Below are 20,734 nucleotides of genomic sequence, written 5' to 3'. Positions count from 1 at the left end.
CCCCGCTCCCGCTCCTCGTCCCGGAAGCCGCTCCCGGTCCCTGCTCCAGGTCCCCGGTACCGGAGCCGCTCCCGATCTGTCCCACACCGGCTCCTGGTCTCGGAGCCGCTCCCGGTCCCTGCTCCAGGTCCCCCCGATCCCGCTCCCGGTCTCTGCTCTTGATCCCAGACACGCTCCCGGCCCCGGAGCCGCTTCCCGTTCCTGCTCCTGGAGCTGCTCCCGGTCCCCATTCCCACGATTTCCCCCTCCCCGTTCCCTCTCCTGGTCCCAGAGCCACTCCCGGTCCCCATTCCCTGTCCTGGTTCCAGCTTCCAGTTCCAGACCCCATTCCCTCCCCTGGTCCCTGCTCCCACTCCCGGTCCCCATTCCCACTGCTCCCTCCCAGTTCCCTCTCCTGGTCCCAGAGCCGCTCCCAACCCCAGTTCCCTCTCCCGGTCCCAGACCTGCTCCTGGTCCCAGAGCCACTCCCGGTCCCTGCTCCCGGTCCCCATTCCCTCTCCTGGTCCCTGCTCCCACTCCTGTTCCCCATTCCCACTGCCCCCTCCCAGTTCCAGACCTGCTCCTGGTCCCAGAGCCACTCCCGGTCCCTGCTCCCGGTCCCTATTCCCATTCCCAATCCCAGCCCTGGGTGTGCCCCAGCCCTCCCTGGGTTCCCCCCGTTCCCCCATCCCCCCACACAACTTAAGAGCTCAGGGATTTGTGGTTTAGGGTTTTTTTTGTTTTGTTTTGTTTTTTGGGTTTTTTTGGCTTTTTTTTTTTCTCTTTTAAATCAGCTTTATTTTTTCTAACTGTTATTTCAATTTCCCATAGCACCTTGGCAATGTCAAAAACAAATACAAATACATGTATTATCATTTGAACATTTAAAGCATGAACCTACTTTACACAAATTTTGTTTTGGACAGTTTTGACAACAGGAATAAACCAGAACAGACAGTCTAAAAGCCAGATAAAGTTGCTTTTTTTTCTCCTTTCCTACTACTTTGAAGAGAGATCGTCAATGCCAAGGGGAAGCTGGATTCATCCGGGAGGAACAAGATGTCTGTAATAACTCGAGCTCAATATATTATCTGAATATTTTGTATTCTATAAAAATTAGAACAAAACCCATTTATGCACAGTCTGTTTACATTTGAAGTTGCTTTTTTTTTTTTTCTTTTTTTGGAAACTGTATCCATAACTGAAGCTCCATAAAAATAAACCTCTGGTTCTTAAATATAAAACTTTAAAGTTGTTACAGGTTAGTTTGCAGATGGATTTTTTATTTTTTTTATTTTTTTTTTTTTCAGAAATAAGTTGCTTTAACTCCGTTTCGAGTCCTCCCAACTGTACATTAAAAACAGACTCAATGAACCTCTTGAAGTGCCCGAGCTAAAGGCACTTAAGAGAAGAGCCAACTAAAATAACTACAACAAACCCAAAATTATGTACCATCCTAAAGGAAGCTCAGACTATATGTAATATATACACGCAAAGAAGAGCATGATAAATCATTCAGATTAATGGCAACAATCTTACGTTTCAGAAGGAAATATCAAAATTAGAAACAAACAAACAAACAAAAAAACAAACAAACCTCTATTGCATATCTGTAGTAATCAAGGATTTTACAAAAAAACCTCATCAGAAGCCATTTTTTCCCCCCCAGAAGTGCATTTCTGTTGCATCGTCTGTAATAACAAGGGTGCATTTTTTACAAATTTAAAATATCATCTGTACATACCAGATATCTCAGCCCAGGGGAACCCACCTGGGGACAGTAAAAATCGCAGACAGTTCCAAGACAATGAAGCTGATATCGACAGAGAAGTAAGGCCATAGCTATTTAACTACAGTAAAGCATTGATTAAGTCACTTATTTGCTACTGATCTGCCACAGTATCATCTTTCTCTTCTGGTTAATAAGTGGGTTACTTTATTTTTTATTATTATTTTTTTTAGCATTTTTAAATTTTATTTATTTATTTTTAAACCTACAGCTAGAACTGCACCAGGCTAATTTAAAAACGAAACGAAACGACGAGAGCAGGAATGTAAGATACTATAAAACTAACTCAACGTTAGAAATCCAAAGAAACAGAACTCTTTTTTTTTATTTTTTTTTGCACTTTTTAATCTATCACATGCAAAAAGAATTCCTCCTCCTTTCAGCAGAAGCACAAGAGGGGGGACACACACACACCCCAATCTTTTCCATGTAATTTGGAAAAGAACTGAACTGGGAAGTGTTTCTGCCGCTACCAAAACCCTGAAAACAAAAGTCACAGCTCCTAAAGCTGCCACTCAGGTGGGATTTGCACCTCCTGGTATTTATTTAAGATCAGCAGAGCAGGGCAATTTGCCTTCACATCCCCCCAGGAACTACCCAGAAGGAACCTCCAAGATCTGCTGTCACCTCAAGTGTCCCCCCCCTGGAAACAGGGACAGTTTGAGCTCTGCTGGCACCACGATCCAGCTCCTGGGCCTGGCTCCAAACCTTTGCTTTGTCCCAGTTTCCCCAGTCTGTCCAACAGGCAAACTGGTGGGGAGGGAACTCAAGGCCCTCCCTGAATCCTGGTGCACAACTCCCACCCCACCACGGAGTCACAACCTCTGTGTCCACTTGGGAATCTCCCCCTGCACGGAAAAGGATAAAAAGGAAAAGAACCAAACCCCAAACCACAGCTGGAAAGGGTGGAAGGGAAAAGCTCCTGTGAAATCCCTGCACCCAGGTACGAAATAAGTAACTGAGAGAAGCTGGGATATGCTGGGAAAAGCCAAGTTACAGCCTGACTTGGATTCACTGCACAAGAGCCACGATCTGCTGCTGGAAATGCACTCCCAGGACACCCAGAGCATCCCTTCTCATTCCCCACAAGGACTGAACTGCAGCTGGTTGGGTTTTCCCCTCCTCTGACCAAGTGCACAAGTCACATTTCCCCATCCAGGTCCTCTCAGCAGCCCCAGGTCACTCCAGCAGATGGATCAGGGAATTCTGATCCCCATCTGCAGCAGATGCCACACAATTCCTGCTCGGATCAGCCATGGGCATCCCAAACACTTCCTCAGCCTCCCAACCCACAGGGCACATCTCCCACATCTCCCCCAGGCACCCGGGACCATCCCACAGGTTCCTTTTGTTCCAGTTTGGCTGCAGGAATTGTTTAAAAGCCTTCAGAACGAATCCAACTTTGCATTTCAGAGCTTTAACACTCGAAATGTTTCAAGCTTCCCTCTCATTCCAACAAGCTCAGCGTCACCAAAGTAAAGGGAGAAGGGTCTGTAAGAATCCCTAAACTCTAGATGTGACCAACAATTTCTTTTTTTGTTACTAAATTGAAAAACAAACAAACAAAAAAAAAAAAACAACAAACCTCCCAAACCCAGTACAGGTAGTTTGAAAGCGAATAATGGTTTTGGTTTTTTTTTTATATATATATTTTTATATATATATATATATATATGTATACACACTACAGGACTCGAGGGAAGGGCAGGAAGCTGAGTCAGGGGGAGGTTTTAGGTGGGATCTCAGGAAACAGGTTCTTCCCCCAGAGGGTGGGTGGGCACTGGAACAGGCTCCTCAGGGAAGTGGTCACAGCTCCAAGCCTGTCTGACTTCAAGAAGCGTTTGGGCAACGCTCTCAGGCACATGGTGGGAATTTTGGGGGGGTCCTGGGCAGGGCCAGGAGTTGGACTTGATGATCCTGACGGGTCCCTTCCAACTCAAGCCTATTCTATGGTTCTATTTCTAACCCCATGCGTAGAAATCAACAGTTAACTGCATAAATACATTAATATTGTGTTATGAATCAACTCAAAGCAATTGCCAAGCTGAATAATAAGTTAGAGAAATGACAACTCTGGCTTTATATATATATTTATAAAAATAGATATGAGTGTTCTCCAAGCAGTTGATAGAGAATCCCTACTGAGGCCCGAGGGTTATCTGGCTAAGAAACTCAGAAGATGAAAAATTTCACAGTTATTTTTAACTGCCACTTACATTCATTCTATGGCAACACGAGCATATATTAATTAATTACTAAGATGGTTACGGAATATAATCACAATTGAGTTTTTCCAGTGTTCACAACTTTACGACTTTTAAATTTGTACACTCGCTATTCACTAAAACAAAACAAAAAAAAAATCAAAAAAAAAAGACAAAAAAGAAAAAAAAAAGAGGAAAAAATAAAGATGTGATTCTTACTGCTGGAAGCTACCTTTCCCTAATGCTTTACACAGAACTCTGAACCCTGGCATGCTGATTTTGGCAGATTAATTCTCTGAATGTTCCTATTTCCATCATTAATCACCCTGAAACTTAACCACTTACTGCACAATAGTGTTGCAAATTCAGGCAGCACACACAGCTGGCAAGGTGCCACCTTTCCAGCAGCTTCTCTGAACATGAGGGGGTTTCAACTCTTCACCTTTAGTTCCACTTTAAACAGTTACAACGAGTCGGTTGCTACCACATCAGCTGTAAACAACGAGTTCCCCAGACGTGAAAACCCCGATCTCTGGAGGCCAAACAGACTATTCCAGAGGCAGGACAAAGAAAACCCGGCTCTGCTTTGCTGCCAGCCATCCAGAGAGGATGGTGAGTGCCCAGAGTTCCCACCTGCCAAGGCAGAATTCCACATCTGCAGCCGGAATTCTGGAATTCCAGGCTCTTTCACCTGTGCAGCCACACGAGGTACTGTGGAGCCACTGGGCCTGCCTCAGGAAAAACACACTTCAGTCTGGAATAAAGAGATCAGAGAAAGTAACGAGAGAGGGGAAAAAGAAAAAAAAAAAAGCAAACAAACCTAAGAAGTTGCCCTCAAAAGGAGGAGAGGAAAAAAGGGCAAATTAAAAACTCTGACGTGCTCCTTCTGCCTCCTCCCGTCGCGCCTCCGAAGACACTTTTTGCTGTCCACGCCCTCTCCTCTACAATCCCATAATCCTGCAAAAATTACACTTTTTAAAAAGCTCGCTGAATGAATCATGAGTAAGGTCAAGAGGCTCTACTTCAAGCTGGAAACACGAGGTTTTTTTTAACTACAGCAGTACATTCGGTTTGGCTCTGCTCACACGGAGGGTCTGCAATGCAAGGCCATCCATGGCACACACACCAGCCCACAAAGCCAAATGTTAAATAGGTTAAAAAAAAAAAAAAAATTTTAATTTTTAAAAAAGTTCCTTTTTTTTTTTTTTTTTTTTTTTAAAAAAAAAATTTTCTTATCCTTTTTTTTTTTCTTCTCCTCCTCCCACGCCGAGGGATGGGGTTAATCCGTCAAAGTCAGATCCTTTCTCTTTGTCAGAACGCCACTTTCACAAGCCCCCTTCCCCCCAAAAACTGATTTTCAAGCAGGGAAAAAACCCCCTCTGCAAATTAAAAAACAAAACAAAAAAAAAATACAAAAATTATAATCTCTATATTTATAGTGATTGGAATCCTCCAGCATTCGTGAGATCGCCTTTTTTTTTTTTTTTTTCTTTTTTTTTTTTAAAGAGATGAATTTTGGGACCCTCCACAACTCCTCCTCCTCCGGCACGAGCCACGCTCATCCAGCTCAGAATTCCCCTTCCTGAATCCTTCCTCCTCCTCCTCCTCCTGCTTCCCAGTCTCTGCTGCTCCTCAGCCCAACAGCTCCAATCCAACAGAGAGGCTCACGGGCCGGGCCCGGCGTTACTTTGGTGACCGCGGCGGCACAAACTGCTCCTTCCCCGCGCGCCGTGGGGCTCCCTGAGGCGAAGATCTGCGTCCAAACTGGCGCCTCTGTTCCCTGATTTTCCCGGCGGCTGCTCCCCTGGGAGCTCCTCCAGGCCCACGGAACCCGGGGTGATCCTTCATCCGACCTTCGGCCTTCTCGGGAGGAGGAGCCTTGTCCGGAGCCCTCTCGGCCGCCGCGTCCTCCTCGGGTTTGGCAGGAGGGACGATGTTGGCGCGATGTTCCCTCAGGGGCTGGACGGGCACCGGGGGCGGCTCCTTCGGGGGCTTCTGGCAAACTTCGGCGTAGCTGAGCTTGCGGGGCTCCTTTGGGACCAAGGAGAAGAGCAAGGTTTACGTGCCAGGAGCACCTTCCAGCCCGTGCACGGCAGCAACGCCACGGAGGAGAGCGGAGAGAAGGTGCCGGGGCAGCATCAGAAATTCCCCAAGTTCACCCCCTGCTCTGGGCCTTACCTGCGTCGACAGAGCAGGAGCTGCACTTGCTTGAGCAGAAGGTGAGGAGGTGTTTGTCCTTGGTGGCTTTGCAGCACTGACAGGGGACAGGGAGGCCGGTGGGGAAGCCTGGCTGGCCACGTCCTTCGGAGCAGACGCTTCTTCTGGTTTGCTCTCTGGCTGAACCGTGCTGAGAAAGCAACAACAACAACTCACATCAAAACCTGCTGGCACACAAATGAACGTTTCAGAGAGTAGTTCCTTGCCCTGGAGTCACAGCTGCACTTTAGCAGAGCAGAATGGCACAGCCATTCCCACCACCATTTGTTACTTCCATCTGGTGGCCTCTGGAGAAGCCGCCGACCACAGATGGAGAAACAACAACCATTATTGCCACCGTGCTGGACACTGCTCTGAGACACTGCTGAAGCATGCAAATGAGTCAGCAGTGCCCTGGCAGCAAAAAGGGTCACCATGTCCTGGGGGCACCGGGCCCAGCGTCCCTGGGCAGGGTAGGGAGGGGATTGTCCCACTCTGCTCTGAGCTGGGGCAGCCTCACCTCAGTCCTGGGGGCACTTTGGGCACCACGAGGTAAAAAAGGTCTAAAGCTGTTGCAGAGGGTCCAAAGGAGGGACACAGGGATGGGGAAGGGTCTGGAGCAGCAGCTGAGGGCACTGGGTTTGTTCAGCTGGAGGAGACTGAGGGGAGACTCCTCGGGGGCTGCAGCTCCTCCCGAGGGGCAGCTCCGACCTCTGCTCCCTGTGAGCAGGGACAGGACCCAGGGAAGGGCTGGAGCTGTGCCAGGGCAGGGTCAGAGGCTGGATCTCAGGAAAAAGTTCTTCCCCCAGAGGGTGACTGGGCACTGACCAGGCTCCCCAGGGCAGTGGGCACGGCCCCAAGGCTGCCAGAGCTCCAGGAGAGTTTGGACAACGCTCTGAGGGAGAGGGTGGGATTGTCGGGGTGTCTGTGCAGGGCCAGGAGCTGGAACTCAATCCCTGGGGGTCCCTCCCAGCTCAGGGTATGGAGTGGTTCCCTGGACTGCCACGTCCTCTGCCCACCTCAGCAGCACAGGCTCGCTCTGGCTCGGGGAGCTGGCGCTGCTGGCGGGCGCTGGGGCAGCGCTGGGCGTCTGTTCCTCGGGAGCTGGCACTGGGCAGGTGGGCAGCGAGTCTTTGCCTTCCTGGACACAGAGCACAAAGATGGTAGATGGGTTTAAACTGCCCCTCAGCGTGCCACTCACTGCAGGACAGCTGAGCTGAGCAGTGGGATGCTCCCAAAGGCTGCTCAAGTCCTGATTGTGTTAATTTGACTCCTTTTGGAGTGTCACCTCTAAAGCAACTCCCCCCTCCCATGGGCAAATCACCCAGTGGAGAAGAGGAGGAGGGCTGGATCAGCCCAATTCTCAGTGCTTAGTCCCACCAGCCCAAAGAACAGGTTCATCTGGAAAGATCCCTTGCCCACACTCCACCACACTGCTCCTACTCCAACAGCCACCACTCCCGGTTTCCCTGCTTTATTCCCAGCTTACAACAGCAGCATTCCCACAAAAAGCCAGGAAAAATGCACTATTCTGTGATCACACACAGTGTGAAGCTTGGGATTAAAGCATTCCAATGTGTGGCTCTGACTCTTTAGCAGGGAAAAAGGGAGTCCTGGCACAGGGATACTCCCATGTGTGAGAGGGAGATGGTAACGGGCACCTTCTCTTTGCAGACTCCTTTCACAATGTCGGACATCCTGCTCTCCAGCACAGGCTCTCCCGGGATTTTTGCTGTGCTGCCAGGCAAAGGTGGGAAATTTGATGCAAGCAAGTCAAACTTTGGTGTCTGAGTCTTTGTTTCTGCTGAAGGCTGAGGTCTCTAGAGAGGGAAAACACCCGTTAACAGAGCCGTGACAGCAGGAAAAGCCCTGAGCAAGTGCCAGGGAAATTCTTGGGAAAACTGTTAACCCCCAATTTAATCCCAGGGTTTAAGGGCTCTGCCACTCCTTCAATAACTGCAAAGCTGCACTTTGAGCAAGTCCCTGCAATGGGGGAAGGGGAACTCACTGAAACCCGGTCGTCGTCCCGTCTCCTCCGACCTCGGAACACGTTCCTCCTTGGAAGACAAGAAACCCTCAGTCAGTGCCTTGACCCTGCTCTGCACAAGGGAACTTGGGATTCACTGTATCCCTGGGATTCCATCCTCAGGAGGGGTCAAGGTTCTGACCCCTTTGGAACAGAGGAAATATGGGAACAACTTCTCTCCCTCACCCCCAGAGATGAGCAGAGTATCACCAAGCACAGGGACAGTTGTAATTCTACAGCAATCAACTTACTGGCCTGACTTCTCCCCAATTTGCCCTGGACACTTAAGTGTCTAAACCCTGAATTCACAGAGCAAAGATAAAACCACTTAATCTTAAAATACTGCAGAGCATCAAACTGCCAGCCCGGGATTTGCTTATTGTTTACAGCAACACAGCTGCCAACTTTACCTCAGTTTTAATTCTGGGGACAAATCAGGTATTTTAAAATTAAGACCCCTCACTGTCTTACTGCCAGAGTAAATAGCAGGTGTAGATTCAAGCAGGAAGCTGTTCCTGCTCCCAGCTCAGCTTTTATCACTCCTGCTTTAGTTAAATGCCAGTTTTCTCGTGGTTGGCCTTTACAGAAATGTTATTTTGTGCCCGTGCCCGATGACCTTTGGGCCAAGCCCCACGTGAGCAAACAGGACACAGCTCCTCACCTGCCCCTGCCGACGCCGTAATCCCCGTTCTGCTCCAGCTGTGCCGTGGGAGAATCCTTCTGGGAATACCCTTGGTCTTGGTGCCCGGTTAAGGGGCTGCTGTGCCGCTCCATGACGAAATTCCTGGAGCTGGCTCTGCCCAGGTCCCCCATGGGCACTGCCCCGAGGGTGGGAGGCCCCTCCACGTGCTCCGAGCTGGAGGAGGAGCGGAAATGGGGCTTCACCCTGCGGAGACACGGACCTGAGGGACTGGAGAACCACCCCCACAGCACCCACAGCCCACAGCCCACGGCACAGAGCCACGGGAGGGATAACAGGATATCCTGAGCTGGAAGGAGCCCCCAAGGATCAAAGCCTCAACCCTGGCATTGTCAGCACCCTGCTCTGACCAGCTGAGCTCACCTCGGGGCCAAGAGAGCAGCAGGTCAGGAAGCACCACAACTCAGAAGCTCTTTCCTATGTACATTCGTGAGGAATAAAGACATTTGTCTTCCCCAACCCCATGGATTCCTCCTGTTATGGTTTTCCTGCAGCCTCCTCTCAAATGTTGCCGTTTACAGGAAACACTGAGATTGTTGCCCAACAGACACCAAAGGGGGGAAAAAAAACCAACCCCAAACCCAGCGGTGGCAGCAGAGCCAGAAGCCCAAAGAGGGATTTTTCCTCTGTCTGGGCCTGCAGCAAAGGCACAGGGAATTGGAGAGGGACCTGGAGAAATAAGCTGAGCCCAAGGAACAAACACATCTGGCCACAGGTGAACAAATGAACTGAGAGATGAGGCCAGGAGTAGATGGTGACTGAACACTGGAGATCAGGCCAGGGCAGCTGAGCCCCTCTCCAGGCAGAGCCAGGCTCAGCCTCGCTGCTCCCATTCCCAAACCCCCAGCACTGACTCTGCAGTTCCCAATCCCCAGACATTTCACCCTGTTATTGATTATTCAGCACTAAAGCTGCAGTTCCCTTGAGCACAGACACAGCTCTGCACGCTCAGTGCTGCTGCAAGTTCAGGCACGGGGCCCTAAATGCAGAATTCCCCAGAAAAACTCTGCCCCAGCACAGCATGGAACAGTTTCCTGGGGCAGCATTTGGGTGCCTTGGACTGTTTTCCACTCCTGCCTTTTCCAGCTGCAGAAAGGGAGACAAAGAATTTAAACTCTCTCTCTCCTCTCTGGTCAGCTCTGCACATCTCCTAATTTAAGGACAGCAGGAGGATTTTGCACACTTATTGTTTTTAAACAGTCTCATTACAACATTCCGTGCAATCAGAAGAAACTCTCCTATTGCCAGCCGGGGTCTGACTCCTCCATCTCCCTTTCCCACAACGATGTTGCAACAAATCAGGGCAAAATAAATACAAGTAGCTTAAACAAATGTTTAGCTACAGAGAAAAACCCCAAAGCTTAACTATTAACTGCCTGTAGGACAAGACAAATCAGGCTTAATGGGCCAGCACAGAAACCCAAAGGCAGCAGCTCCTCTGCAGCTCAAGAGGGGATGTGCTGAACAGGGATTAATTCACATTTCACAGCTTTGAGAAGCACCAAGAAGCAGTTTTAAGGCCCCCAATAAAAGTTTTCCATCAGCAGAGCCCATGAAGAGGAGGAGGAAGAGGAAAGTTAAGTGAATTCTTCCATTTTGTTCAAGTTGCCCTCAAAATGGCAGCCCTCAGATCTCATAATCTTACCCGTCATCGAGAAGGCCGCGGTCTCGTCTGGGCAGAAGAGCAAAGCAGGAAAGATGAGGAAAGATAAAGGAGGAAAAAAACCAAAAAAGAAAAAGCAGAGAGAAGGAGAGATGATGTGGAGAGAGCAGGAGGAAGGAAGAGCAGGAGGAAGGAGAAGCAGGAGGAAGGAGAAGCAGGAGCAAAGCTGCCCAGAGCCCGACCGTGACCTGTTCTCTCTTAGCGCGATACTTGATCATCATTGGGCCACAACCTGCACAGTCCCACACCCCTAAAGCTGCAGCTTCAGGGGGTGAAGTTGCCCAAACTAAAACACAGCCAGGATTTTAGGAGCTTAGGGATTACACAGACATGATCTCCAGGGCAGCAGCGAACACGGGGCGCTCCAAGGTGGTAACGCTGGGAACACACCGACACTTCTGAGTTTTACAGGCTTTGGTTGGGGCACAACTCAAGGCAAAAGAAAAAAAAGAGCCAAACCACCTTTGTAAAGATGGCAGCTGGGAGCTCAGCAGCTGCAACTGGAGCAAGCAGAGTCACCCTCCCAGTCCCACAGGCTGTGTCAAGGCTCTGCTGAGTCACCGCAGAGCAAATCCTGAGGTTCCCCTTCTGCCAAAAAGCCCCCGACCTGAGCTGCACCCACAGACCCATCTGCCAACAGCCCCCGACCTGAGCTGCACCCACAGACCCACTCACAGCCCTGGCACTGTCAAATGATTCCTCCAACAACACAAAAAGCAATTCCCTTGGCCCCTCTCTGAGCTGCACACAAACAATTCCCACCCCCACCCCCAGGTTACCACTCCATTGTATTCCCAGAGCAACACAAAGTGTTTCCTCCTCCCCAGTGTTTACAGCTGAGGCCTCACAGCTCTCAGGAAAGATGGGGATAAAGCAAATAAATTACAGGAACAGACAGCAGAGCTCAGGGCATGCAGGAACCCAAGGGCTCTGTGAGGCTGATCCCAGCAGGAAAGGCTTATGTTAGTGCTGCTGGAGTTCATAATCTGCGTAGGACAAACATAATTACAAGTATTAACTTAAGAGGAAGTTAGTTATTTGTCTGCAGAAATTCCTCTGAGGCTTTTAAAGGAGTTACCTTTGCTCTCTCCAGCACGTGTGTCCGATATTTTTTTATTTTTTTTTTTAAGGATTTTAAGCTGCCACCTTGATTTTTTTTTTTTTTTCAAATCAAGTTGAAAAACATCACACAGGTTTGATAAATGAAATAAACAGCCTGGTCTCCCCCAGTGACACACACAAGGAACACCTGAGGATGTCAGCAGTGTAAGTTTTCCAGGAGCTGTCTTACCGATTCCTATGGAATGGGCGACCTATACTCAGGGAAGCAGCATTTGTTTTATATGATCCTGGTGTGTTAAAGCCATTCACAAATCCACCATTGGGAAAGGGGGCCTGCAACGAGACAGAACACTCTCAGTTGGGGCTGAGCTGCAAAGGAAAACGTTGGCAGGTTTCTGGGGAGCTTCAGTAGGTTGTAACTTCATGTTGGGCTGGAGCATCTCCCGTGGTGGGAACTCACTTCTCCAGACAAACCAAACCCCCCCTGGGAACAGCCAGCACCTGCTTTAGCAGAGTCCTGGAAAAGCTACAGAGTCCTCCAGTAACACCAGCTACTGGAAAATGGAATTTCACACCAGAATTCCCTGAAATAAGTGGCAGGCAGTGGCAAGGCTGGCAGCCTGTCCTGCTTGAGGTCCTGGAGCAGGTCCAGAGGAGAGCAACGAGGCTGGGGAAGGGACTGGAGCACAAGTGCTGTGAGGAGAGGCTGAGGGAGCTGGGGGGGGCTCAGCCTGGAGAAGAGGAGGCTCAGGGGAGACCTCCTCACTCTCTGCAACTCCCTGACAGGAGGGGGGAGCCGGGGGGGGTTGGTCTCTTTTCCCATCAGCAAGACAAGAGGGCTCGGGCTTCAGCTGTGCCAGGGGAGGTTTAGGTTGGATATTGGGAAGAATTTCTTTGCAGAGAGGGTGCTCAGCCCTTGGAATGGGCTGCCCAGGGAGGGGGTGGATTCTCCATCCCTGGAGGTGTTTAAGATGAGACTGGATGTGGCATCAGTGCCATGGGCTGGGAACCACGGCGGGGTTGGATCAAGGGTTGGACTTGATGATCTCAGAGGTCCCTTCCAACCCAGCTGATTCTGGGATTTTATGCTTTATCAGGTCCACAACACAAATGTCATAAAAGAGAGAGGTCTGACTAGAAAAAAACCTGGGCACTCCCCAGCTGGAACACCCCCTCAGCCTCCTGCTGCTGCTGAACCAACTCACCCCCGGGCTGCTCCCCCGTGGGACTCACCAGTGGTGTCTCAAAGTAAGGTGCAGGATTTGGAGACCAGGTCTGAGGCACAATGCTGTAGATGGAGTACTGCTGAGGGCTATATACAGGCTGCATGAACAGGGGGGAGGCAAACTGGGCCTGGGTCTGCACAGGCTGGGGGTACACGCTGGAGTCCAGCACCCGGTAACCATTCTTGGCGAAGAACGTGTTGATGGCTTTGATCCTGGCCTGCAAGACAGCAACAGCCCAGCCCAGGTCAGCCAGGAAAGGAGGAGAGGCACAAAGAGGAATCTTTGCTGCCTACTGAGTTGCAACAGAAGGGATGAGAAGGGCTGGTTACTGCTCAGGAATAAAAACTGTCAGGGGTCAGCTCAGCTCACACCCTCCCAGTGTGACAGGGGGAAGGGAAGGGCACACGTTGCTTGGACTGGAGAATCTGTCAAGCTGAAGACAAACTACAGCAGGGACTGTCCAGATTCCAGTGGTGACAGCTCCTCTCACAGCACAGGCAGCTCTGCTCCAGCCTGGTCTGTGCTGCAGCCAGCTCAGGACTCACAGGGGCAGGAATCCCTCTCCTGAGCTCTGCAGACCCAGATTCTGGGCAATGTGGAGAAGGGAAGATGGCACAGGAATGTGTTTCAGCCCCCCTGTGAGTAACCAGCAGCCACTGAACTGTAATTTGTCAGAGCTACCCATGACCTCATTCATGTCTCCAGCCTTCAGAGTAAGAGTTATGGACCAGCCCACTGCTAATTCCTTGGTCCCACCCCTCCCCAGAAATGGTCCCCATCATCCAAAGGGAACAACAGAAAGCTCAGCTAAATAAAGCAGCCTCACCATTACTGGCTTGCCCTGAAAGGTTTTCACTTCTTCCCTTAAGTATTTAAATGCCTGCAGATACAAAAAAAAAAAGAAAAAAAAAAAGATCAACATTAGAATATCTTGATAAAATTTTACTTCCCAAAGGATATTACATGATTTAACACAAATGTGCTTCCCTGTCAGCCCAGATAAATCCATTAACACTTCAAATTCAGGATTCCAGTGCCAGCCCTGGTCGCTGAGTGCCGAGGCAAGAGGCAGACAAGGGAATAATCTCCCAACCTCAGTCTTATTAACCAGAATTTGCCAGTAATCTCTTAGAACAACAAAAGGGGGATCAGCAAATAAATATTTCTCTTAGCCCCAGGAAGCACACGTGCAACCCCCCTGAGCAGGGGGAGGATTACCAAGGGGGATGTTGGGGTTGGAGGGGCCTTACCTGCTGCGCGTCTGTGTCGGACTGGAATGTGACGTACCAGTTGTTGTTGTGAGCAAACTCACAGCTTATCACCTTGGGGCAGTTCTCGTTCTTAAACAGGGCCTTCACCTCCTGGGGAGACAAATCCAGGCCAGTTTAGGGCACCTGGCTCTGAGCTGGACAGTGAACACCAAGGAGACACAGGTTTATGCTCCAGCTCCTCCCTCCCGTGAGCAGGGATGTTCTCGTGTTCCCCTGACAGGCTCTCCAGGCACCACATCATCCCCTCCCTGCTCCTGAACCCACAGATCCCACTCCAGGCCTCCCCAGGTAAAACACAGCAGGATCAGGTGGTAAGAAAAATCAAGACCTGTGTGATATTTCCACAGAAAACAGGTAGCAAAGGTGTGGCTTTAAATCAGAGAGATAAGAATGATTCCATGAAATGCTTCTAAGTCAAGGCAACCTGACAGGGGTTTTTTTTCATATCTTTGCAATAAACAGATTGTAAAGAGAGGGACAAGCAGCTGTTCAGTGTTTGCATTAAAAGAACTCATTAAAAATGCTGGTAGACAAACACCCTGTGTTACAACTTTTAAAAAAACAAAGAGCTAAATCATTCTGTTCGCCAAGTATCAGGAGGAATTTTATTATCCTCCCTTCTCTGAACATAATGAGCTCAGCTCACGCTGGGGCACGATGAATGAGAAATGTTTAGCAACGTTTCTTGCTGCCAAAACAACCGTCTGACTTCAAGTAAAAGTTACTGCTGTGACAAAAAATTCAGCCTGAATTCCAAGCTGTGCCCCTGGACTGATTTATTTTTGGATCTGAAAAGAAACCAGTTCAAACATCCTTCCAGAGAAGCCAGGCTAGCTCAGTTTTGGTGGAAAAAAAAAAGAAAAAAAAAAAAGGAGTTTACTTAGAGAAGGTTTAAATATAGTAGTAAATAATGGGAAGGCACGATGGCAATAAGTTTTTGTTTTGGCTGTTTTGACAGCGCACCCAGGCGGAAAACATTACTGATGTGGTTCACAAGAAAAATATCCCTGTTTGATCACATTAAACACCAGCTGACCTTTTCCTGGTGCTGTCTGAAGCCAACCTTCCAAACCCATCAACCTTTATTTCCCTCTTCTGCCCGGATTTACCTCTATGGGTGTTGTCTCGGGGATCTCCCGGAGGATGATAATGCACCTCTTGTGGTTTGGTCTGACTTTCTCCCCTCTCTCATCCACTTGTACCATGGGAGAAGCTGAAATTCAAAGAGCAAAGTGGGACACTCTGAGCACACCTCGGCAGGAACAGGCTCTTGTTGTGGAACTTGGGACAAAGAAGGAGAATTCAAGGGTCTGGAACAGCCTCTTACTCAGCCATGGCTGCAGAGGGAGGTTCCTGTCACCCTGCACCAGGGTGAAGCCACAACCAGCTCAGAGACTGAACCATCTCTCTGAAGCACCAGGATTCTTTGTCCTACTGATACACCCCCCAAACCCCCAGACTTACATCTCAGAACTTCAAGAATAAGGTCCATATCCGTTGTCAGCTTCTTAATCCCTTCCATGTTGGCAATTGTCCATATTGGAACAAACTGATCACTGTCCATCTGAGACATCAAGTAGAGATCCTTTGAAAGATTCTCACTAAAAAGACATAAAATCGTGATTTCATAAAAATCCTGAACTTGACTCCCAAAAGACTCAAAAAAACCAGGATCACTGCAGGCTTAAATATTCCCCAATTTCACTCACAGCTGAAATACCCTCAAGTTCTCTCTCCTGGAACAAATCCCAGCAGATCAACACAAAGCAATTTAAAAAATGTCATGAAAGTTGCAGTGCTCTGCTCGTTGGCCTGCAAAAGGGCTCTGCCAAAGAGCCTCCTGGGGACACACAGCCAAGTTATCTCGAGGTCTTACAGCTCCAGAGCACAGGAGGTTCATCCTCACCCAAGGACACGGATGCACAGACGGGACTGGAACAGCTGGAAGGTGCCACGGGGGTTTCCAGGGCACGTCAGCAAACCTTGGTTTGTGTTTTTATCAAGATGATGGGACACACCAAGCCAAAACCAGGGAATATTTGTCAGGGATGTTAGTGAAGGCTTTGTAGCAGGCTGAGTTAAGTGCACCTACCGGGAGAAGCAGAATTCAAGTTGTTTCCTCAAACATTCCCTGATGTCTTCCGTGGACACGGCGGAGGGGCCGTCACCTGGAAGGGACCACACCCCTCCATCAGATCCCAGTTCCACATCCACACAGAGCAAGGACACGTCTCATTGTCCAGGAGAAGAATAAATCCCTCTGGGTGGGACCAGGGGGAAAAGCTCATCTGAGGTGCTTAAAGAACTCAACACACTCCCAACGCGACTCCGACCCCGCCGCCTGCACCTGCTTGGCCAAGTGTTGGAGCTTCTGGGATAGCCATGGACGTGCCAGGATTCCTCCTGGGTCACAGCACAGCTGCAGCAAACTGCAGGGGGGGTCACAGGCCCTGACAGCAGTGGTTGAACTCGAGCACTCACCAGACACTTCATAGATTTGGTATCCCAGGTCTTCGGTCGCCAGGACGATCCCGTTGGCAGAGGCTTCGTCGGCTCCTGTGCCATTCCTCGTGGCTTCACAGGACGGGGAATACATCACTTCATACTGCTTGCAGCTGTCCTCTGAGAGCTCTATGTTACCTGCCAAAGGGACACACCAGCAGCAGGGAAACTCCTGTGAGCTCTGGGATATTCCCAGACTTTGTATTGGAGAGAACTTTCCAGTTCTCCAATTTCGGTTTGCACCAGGCTCTCGGGGATAAGTAAATAAAAGTAAATAAAGGATCCTGAAACTGATCCCCAGAGGGGGAGAGGATCTAAAAACCAGTCTTTCTACGTGAAATTTAAAATATTTAAGGGAGGTTCCCAAAAACAAGGGGTGAAAATCGCTTACACTGCCACGGCTGCTTCACTTTGTTGTGAAGAGACAAATGAGTTTCTGTCGGGCAAAGCACAAACCCAGCGCTCGATCCTCACTTCTGCTGACTTACCAGAAACCTTTGACAGGGCCACACGAGCTGAATCCCCCCCTTCTTTATCCCTGACTTTGACTGAGCTGTTTTTGCAGGGAATCTTCTGCCTCCTCTGCCGTGCTTTGAGTCACCTCAGCCACCCCTGAGCCAAACCAGAGCCACCTGAACGCTCAGTTCTGGATGTGGTCAGGATGGAAACAGGGCTGAGATGGAACAGACTGAAGGGAGAGGAGCAATTTGTGGACGCTGGGCACTCCTGCCAGCTCTCAGCAGCCCCTTGGTGTTCCCAGGATGGCAGGTGACCCTCAGACCTCATTTTCCTGTTCACAGGGCCCACGGATGCCAAAGTGCAGCGATGCCATGAGTCCATGCCCACACTTCTGGCACCCTGCTCCCTCCTAGCGCGTTACATGGTCATCACTGGGCCCCTTGGATCCTGTTCCCTGCCCAAGTGTCCTGTCCCAGAGCAGCTCTGACACCTCCTCGACCCCCTGAACCAAAACCCACCGGTGAGACCCACCCGTCACCTCCATAAACCCCCTGCTGCCTTCTCACACACTTATTTCACACTTTTTGCTCCCTCAGCACTGACAACCTCCAGGACAAGAGCCCAGGGGTTGCTCCTCCCTGGAGCTGAACTCTCATTGAGTGTCCCCCAGCAAGGGAAGTGTCACCACATCTCACCCTCGGCCGGAGTCCCCTGGGCCGCCGCCGTCTCCTGCCACGTGTGCTCGGTGCCATTTGAGGGGGGCACGGCCTCACCACTCCCCTGGGGGACTTCTTGCCACACTTTGGCGTTGGGGTTCAAGCCAGCCCCCTTGGATGTCACCTGCTGAAGAGACCAGAACACCTCTGTCAGTGCCAGGGAAGCCCCAGAAGCCAAGCCAGACAACACAGGAGAATTTAGTGATTGTCCCTCTAGAGTTCCACATCTCAAGTGTCTACCCAGCTATTAAAGCACCTATGTGATTTTTTTTTTTTTTCATTAATCAAAACAGGAAAATCCTTGGTATTTTTTCCAAGTATTTCATTTCTACCTCCATTAGAAGTGTTGCCTTCAACCTCTCTTTATTGACATCCGACAACATCAGCGGAGGCAGCGGCTACCGGCCAGGACTCTGGGAACTCATAAGCTTTTAAAGACTTGACTGTCATAATGCTCCAGTCCCCTTTCACCAGAAAGGGAAATTTTCCCTCCTCCAGACCCCTTCCTAGAAAGGAAGGTAAAAAAACATATGTCAAGGAGCAGAAACTGTATGACTTATGGAATTAGTGACATCTCTACTAACCAAGCATCGCCTGTGCTGTGCCAGGATCCCTCCTGAACTTACCTGAGCCCTGCCCCGTCCCCCCAGGGATCACCTACACCTTACACACATCAGCAGACACAAATCAGTTCCTTAAACCTGCAGCCAAGGGGATTTGGAAGTGCCAAGACAAACTTTCACACTGTCCCAGCCTGCTGGGGGGGAGAACAGGAACTTCTCACCTCGGGAATGGGCAAGGAGGGCCACAATTAGAGGGAGAGGGCTGAAAATGGGACAGACAAGAGGAACTGCTGCATTCCAGCCTGGAACCTGGCAGGGAGAAACACTCCCTCCCACAGCACAAGGTGGAGCCCTCCAAGGTCCCTTGCCCAGAGCTGCTCAGAGGCATTTGGGTGACAGTGGTTTTTGCTCCTTCCACGCAGACAACAAAACTCCCCTTCTGCAAAAATTCTCCCCCCAGGAAGTTCAAACACCCCACAGGTCACTAACACAGTTCCTCCAGCCACTGAAGGATGCTCCACTTCGCTCCTGCTGGACTTTAAAAGGCGAAAGCCATTAATCCAGCTCACATCCACAGACTCCCAGATGAGGAAGTTGGATATTTCGGAGCCTGGTCTCCTGGGTACTGAAGTTAAGGAGTGGCTCACTACCAGGCCTCAAGCACAAAGCACAAGGATAAGGAAGCAGTTGCAGTAGCTTTAGAGATAATTCCTCTGCCAAGGTCACACCTCGTGCCAAAGCTGTTGGCTGCAAGGACAAGCCCCAGTCCGGTAACAAGAAGCCTCCAAACACAGGAGAGGTTCAAGACAACCACGAGAGAAGCAAAACAAGGACCACAGTTCCTGCTCTCAAACTTCCCAACAGCAACAGTCTTCCCCTCTCATTAATCTCAGCCCAAGAACAGAGCTGGAAACAGAAGGGACTGGAAAGAGTTCAGGGCGAAAGGACACGCGTGCGTTTCCCTTCGCGGAGTTCAGAGCAATCCTCCAACAGAACAACCTGAGAGGGAAATCCCAGGGAGCTGCTGCACCCCCAGGCTCTGTCCCTGCAGCTCAGCACTCCCAAACTCCACCTTGCTCAGCTGCTGGGCCCTCCTGGGACAGAGCATCACCCGTCCACGTGCACTCAGGGACCCAGACCCAGCAGTTCTTTGACTTCACTTCTCATCAAAGCAAAATGAGACAAGACACAACCAGGAGATGATTCATTCTTCTCTAAAAATAAACTCTGCCTCACTACCTACATCTCTGAGGGAAGCACTGAGCTCAGCCTGAAAGTAAATTTGAAGGAATGGCCATGATAAAGGGAAACTGAAACACTTTTGGGGCAGTTTCTGCGCTTCTGGAGGTGATCAGGACTAAAAGCAACTCTGGGGATGGCAGAGGATGTTCCTCACGTTAGAGAGACACCAAAGCTCTGAAATCTCAGGTGCAGGTGAGAAGGGCTCAGAAACCAAACAGATTTGGGCTGGGAAGTGATGAATGGCCCGTGAACACACATGGGACACACACCTGGAACAGAGCATGGGCCACCTCCCCTGGGCTGGAAACCCTCAGTGACGTGGAACACAGCTCTGCACAACCCAGCCCTGCTCTCACCCCTCTCAACAGCAAAAAACCCCACGGTCTGGAGAGGACAAAAAGTCCCTAATTTACATCAGCTTTTGGGAAATTCGCCGGGCCCGAGCCCCAGGAGCGGCTCTTCAGAGGAGAAGGCCAAACTATCAACTCTTGCTTGTTTAAGCGAGGATCCAGAGCCCTGGCCTGTGGGATTGGCTGCAGCACCATCCTCCCAGCTGCTATCAGGAACTTTCATGACGAGGTTAAAGCTTTACAGAGTGACAAAGGTTGGGAACACTCGCTGGGACCCACGAGCTGACAAAGCTGCCCTCGGCACACAGCAAATGTGGATCAAAGATCTTCCTCCAGCAATTCCCCCCCCAAAAAAATGACTGTTGAAGCCAACTCTCATTCTTGAAAGGATGGCAAAGGATATTTTTCTTGTTGTAATTACATCTAAATCACATTTAACCAGAGCCAATTAAGCTGACAAAAATGCGAGCGCTCGGAGGTTTAAAGCATTTTAATATTAAATCAAATCATCCCGCGACCAAAATCTTAACCCAGAGCTTGTGACACGTTTCCCGGAGCAGGCAGAGACTAAGAGGGAATCAAAGCCGAAAAATCCAGAAGAGAATTTAACAAAAAACTTGCGAGGGGAGAAACTAAACCTTTTTCCAGAAGTGGAAACGTAAGCAGATGGAAAAACCCCAAGGTCAGCAAAGCCATGGGAGGCAGTGGAGAGAAACCTTGTGCTGGCTGGGGGAGAGGCAGGAGGGAACACCCCTGGGGGGGCTCAGACACAGTGTGGGCTCCTGG

The 20,734-nt window shown here is 50.0% G+C and overlaps 1 protein-coding gene across 1 annotated transcript; it reads right to left on the bottom strand.

Moving 5' to 3' along the window:
• Positions 1 to 5,210: 5,210 nt before the first annotated feature.
• Positions 5,211 to 20,727, bottom strand: LARP4 (La ribonucleoprotein domain family member 4). The gene is given in 17 exon segments (XM_027668510.1): positions 5,211 to 5,761; positions 5,764 to 6,003; positions 6,151 to 6,319; positions 7,188 to 7,309; positions 7,830 to 7,988; positions 8,177 to 8,225; positions 8,856 to 9,080; positions 11,849 to 11,952; positions 12,853 to 13,062; positions 13,672 to 13,725; positions 14,096 to 14,206; positions 15,226 to 15,329; positions 15,581 to 15,717; positions 16,209 to 16,284; positions 16,598 to 16,756; positions 17,773 to 17,917; positions 18,126 to 20,727. Coding segments are annotated over 17 exon segments (2,337 nt in total). The 5' UTR covers positions 18,177 to 20,727; the 3' UTR covers positions 5,211 to 5,539.
• Positions 20,728 to 20,734: the final 7 nt, after the last annotated feature.

This window comes from Corapipo altera, unplaced genomic scaffold, assembly GCF_003945725.1.
Source record: "Corapipo altera isolate COAL_440 unplaced genomic scaffold, ASM394572v1 290, whole genome shotgun sequence".
Lineage (NCBI taxonomy): Eukaryota > Metazoa > Chordata > Aves > Passeriformes > Pipridae > Corapipo > Corapipo altera.
This window is presented reverse-complemented; position numbering and strand designations above follow the sequence as displayed.